Source organism: Benincasa hispida, chromosome 3 (genome assembly GCF_027475165.1).
Source record: "Benincasa hispida cultivar pf3 chromosome 3, pf3_genome.v1.1, whole genome shotgun sequence".
Classification (NCBI taxonomy): Eukaryota; Viridiplantae; Streptophyta; class Magnoliopsida; order Cucurbitales; family Cucurbitaceae; genus Benincasa; species Benincasa hispida.
The window spans coordinates 29,448,093-29,452,426 of record NC_143480.1 but is presented as its reverse complement, the minus strand read 5'-3'; the positions used below and the strand labels follow the sequence as shown (position 1 = coordinate 29,452,426).

Sequence of the window (4,334 nt, the reverse complement as noted above, 5' to 3'; positions counted from 1 at the left end):
AATGCAGGGGCCTTTACAAATTAACTTTGTAAAATAAACAGAAAGTAAGCAGAGACTTCTATCCCATAAACATCCATCAACAACCATCCACAAAGATTTATCATATAAACGCAATGCAGAATGTTAAAGCCCACCATTACTGTAAACAAATTCAATACATAAATGGAATTTGGAATCAGAACTACAACTTGGCTCTAATACCAATTGAAGAAACTCGTTTTACATAAATCCTTGAGGGCAAACGGATCGTCTAAATTCCATTTTTTTTATTGAAAACTAAATTTACAGTAAATATACAAGATATGCATTCATAAACAAATTACAGCATGCTTCTCAAGAACCCAAGACTGGTGGGCTCTGACCATTTTGGTTTGAAGGGGTTTGTTTGAGTTTGGAGGAGGAAGAAGATTGAAGAAACACATAACGTTTCTATGAAATTCTATCGTATAGCAATCTCTTCTATCGTGTAGGTATTATGTCGTGTAGGAAGATGAAGAAAACTTATTTTTCTTTTATTCCTTTTTGCCACAAAATCCAATAACCACCCACTAAGGTGGTTGGACAGAAAATAGAGAGTTATTATTTAAAATAATAATAAAATAATATAAATAAATATGATAACTAACTTATCATATAATATTTATATTAAACTATATGTTATATCAAATATAATACATAACCTATAGTTTTAATATTGTATCATATACAATATAAACTATAGTTTATTTTCTCTATTGTATGGCATTTAATATAAATCATTTTTGTATTAAATTTAACCACTATGAATCACATTCATAGAAAATATATTTAAATCTCATTCAAATATTTATTTCCTCCAATTCAACTATAATGTATCAAATACATTATAACAATTATATCATATATAATTGAATCAATTTAATTATATCATATATAATTAAATTTCCTCTTATTAATTTGAACAATTCAAATTAATCCAAAAACTAATTCTCAACTAAATCCTTTTGAGCTACCAAAGGGATCTTATGGACCTGTAGCTTGAAACTCCAACAGTTTATGAATAATTAATTAAACCCTTTAATTACATTATCCACCATCCGTTAACTGTCGGACACTTCACTAAAGATCGACAACTGCACTCTTCGCACTACAGATATATTTATGTGTCTATTGGATATAACCAATCAACAGTAGATGACCCTTAACAAATTACTCATAAGTACAGCTAGGCCAAATTACCGTTTTGCCCCTATAGTTACATCTAACTCCTTAAGTACCACTGATCCCTTTAATGAATAATAGATCATAGTCCAACTATGACTAAATCCCTCTCGGGCCAGAAGATGGTGTGGCGCCACATTGTTCAAGACCCGGAATCAGCCTTAAGGGTACAATTTATCTACTTACCCCTGCTTCGGGGAAAGAGTGAATTCCATCTTGTGTAGTTATGTTTCCAACTCCCCAATCAGACGAATCCCCAAAATGGTAGGCTTGTTGAGTCAGCAATCTGGCCACTCTCATCCATACAAATCAAAGGATCGCCCTCATGGACAGAAGCTCACAACTCACTCAGGATTCAAGTCATGTTACCTATGGTCATCCTGGTGAAATGAAAGTCTCTATTATAAACGGTGTTATATAATGAGACTAAACATTTCGTGGTCCGGTCTTATACAAACTACTTTGTATAGAATATCCTCGCTCGCATGTCTAATACATGAATGATCAAGATCAGATTATTTGTAGCACTTTACAACAATTGTAACACCTATAAAGCAGGCCATACTCGTAGTGTCACCAGGATAAGGTACCCAGCCTTATCCATATACTACAGATCATTTAGGTTATCACTTAAACATGATCCACCTGTATGTCTCCCACATACATATTTAAGTTATAACGATAACGTTGGATGTTAGTTTATTCATTTGTGGTTAATACAATTAAAATATCACATATTTTTATAGACAAAGTGAATAAAAATATCATATATTATTAATCACATAAGAGTTTGTTCATACAAAGTTTACAAACTATAGGGCCCTATGAGATTTAGCGCATCAACCCCAACACAATAAACCAATTAGAAATTCAGAATCAAAGACAAAAACCCAGCTATTGAAGAAGAAGAAGAAGAAAAGAAAAAGGAGACGAGTGAAGAAGAAGAAGAAGAATATATTGATGGACGAAGAAGAAGAAGAACTACTCCACCTCGATCAACCTCTATTCAACCGAAGAAGAAAAAAGAAGAAGTCGATCAACGAAGAAGAAGAAGGAGACAATTGATGAAGAAGAAGAAGCCGTATATGATGATGAAGAAACCGGCGAGAGAAACGTGAGAAAATAGGGGTACTTTGGGTATTTTATAAAATTTTCAAAGATCCCCATGCTTTTTTTTTTTTTTTTTTTTTGCTATTTCTATAAATAATTTAACATTTTTTCTATCTATGAAAATTTCTCTATTTCTTCTTAGTTTTAAATATGTTTTTCAATTAATTATATAATGACATTTCAGTTTTCTTCTGCTATCTCATTGTAAAAAATGTTTATGTAATTTTTTATTTAAAGAAAAAAATTGAAACCATAACTATTAATTTTTCACTCCCTCAAATCGACCTTGAAATCTCTCTAAAATCTCTCTATGCTTGATTCATCTCTTTAGTGTCGATGTAAACATAACTCAACTAATATGCATATGTGTCAATAATCAAAAGACTTGTAGTTCAAATCCTCTATCATAATGTATTAAAAGAAAAAAAGTCTTCTTTAACTACCATACTAATGTGTTTCTTCTATTAATTTTCAACTTCTACCTCCTTATATTTGATGTATCACCTTTTTTTCGAGAAATACAATGAAATTAGGAAGAAGGGAAAGACTTACTATCATCGAGAATATAAGAGATCCAACAAAAAAATCCTCTAGCCAACATCAAGAGAGTTTTTTTTTTTTTTTTTTCTTTTCTAGTATCGAGAGTCTATAGTAATATTTATAAACTTAATTTTAAATGCTCAACAACCCGAGCCTAAATTAATAAAGAGCATCCATCAAGAGAAATTCTTTTCCTGAGAGAAAAAAAGGGTAGAAACATCAATTTATTTATTTACTTTCTATTCATTATATATTCAAACCGAAATTAACTTCGGAGGATAACGGCTCCGGATTCTTCCCAGCGAAACCTCAACTCTCTTGCAATGAACGCGTCGATCCTTCGCTGAAATTCCTTATTGCTCAGCTCCTCGCCGTGCCATACACTTTCCGGCGAAAACCCACCTCCCCAAATCGCTTCCTCCTCTGCTTCTAGCCGTCGGAACTCTCCTCCACTGAATTCCATCCATGCTAGCTTCAATTTCTCCGATTCCGAACCGAAATCGTCCCTTTTTTCGGTAAAGATCGCCGCCTTCATCGATCTCACCTCAGAAATTACCTCCTTGTCTTCGTAGGCGATCTCTTCTTGCCCTGAATCAGAGCAGAGCCGCCCAATTGGCTCACTCCCAGGCAAAGACAGAGACCTATCGGCGCCGTCTTTTACCAGTTCGTTAAAGAGCTCGGTTTCGACATTGTCACTGCTGATTTTTCCGCCAGAGAAGTGGGGTTTGGCAATTAAAGCGACGATGATGGTGTTGCAGAGTATGAAGCCGAAAACAGGGCCTGTGAAATAGTTGGAGATTTGAGAAATGTAATCCTTCGAAACTCTGAGGACCAAAGGGAGGCGGCTAAATGTCCAGAAGAGAAAACCCATTGCCACTAAAACCTCTGTGAATCGAAAAATTTTCACCATGATTTGAAGAAGATTGTAGACTCCCATTGCTTTAACTTTCTCTGTTTTCATTGTTAAGAGAAAAGTTTCAATTGGGGTTCTTCAAAGAAACCGTGGTTTAAAGAGCGGGAGGAAAACACTGAGATTCCTTTATTCTTTTCTTTTTCTTTTCCTTTTTGGGTTTGGACTTTCTTTGAATAGTTTATGAGCATAATTTTTTAGATGGGTGTTTTTTTTTTCCTTTTTTTCCTCTTGGGAAAAGGCTGTGTTTGGTGGTTGTGAGGGAAGTTCAGACTTGAGACCAAGCTTCATCTGTTATTGGAATAAAATGAGAAGTTGCTTTTCATGGGCGATTCTACGTTGAATGTTAGAAGAAATTAACACAAGAAGAGAGACCATCACTTGAAAAGAAACTTCTATTACCATATTAAAATATTCTAAAAGAAGAAAAAAACCAAAATTTATCACATAGCAAGGTAAACAAAAAAATAGGTAATATCCGAGATACACCTAAATATTTTTTTAAAAAAAATTAGAAGATTAACAGTTTTAATATAATATTTTTTCACTCTCTCAATAGTCATTGGGTAATGAT

The 4,334-nt window shown here is 33.5% G+C and overlaps 1 protein-coding gene across 1 annotated transcript; it reads right to left on the bottom strand.

Annotated features, from left to right (window-relative positions):
* Nucleotides 1-2,980: 2,980 nt before the first annotated feature.
* Nucleotides 2,981-4,110, bottom strand: LOC120073519 (uncharacterized). The gene has a single exon (XM_039026359.2). It carries the CDS (start codon nt 3,809-3,811, stop codon nt 3,116-3,118), a length of 696 nt encoding a protein of 231 aa, XP_038882287.1. The 5' UTR covers nt 3,812-4,110; the 3' UTR covers nt 2,981-3,115.
* Nucleotides 4,111-4,334: the final 224 nt, after the last annotated feature.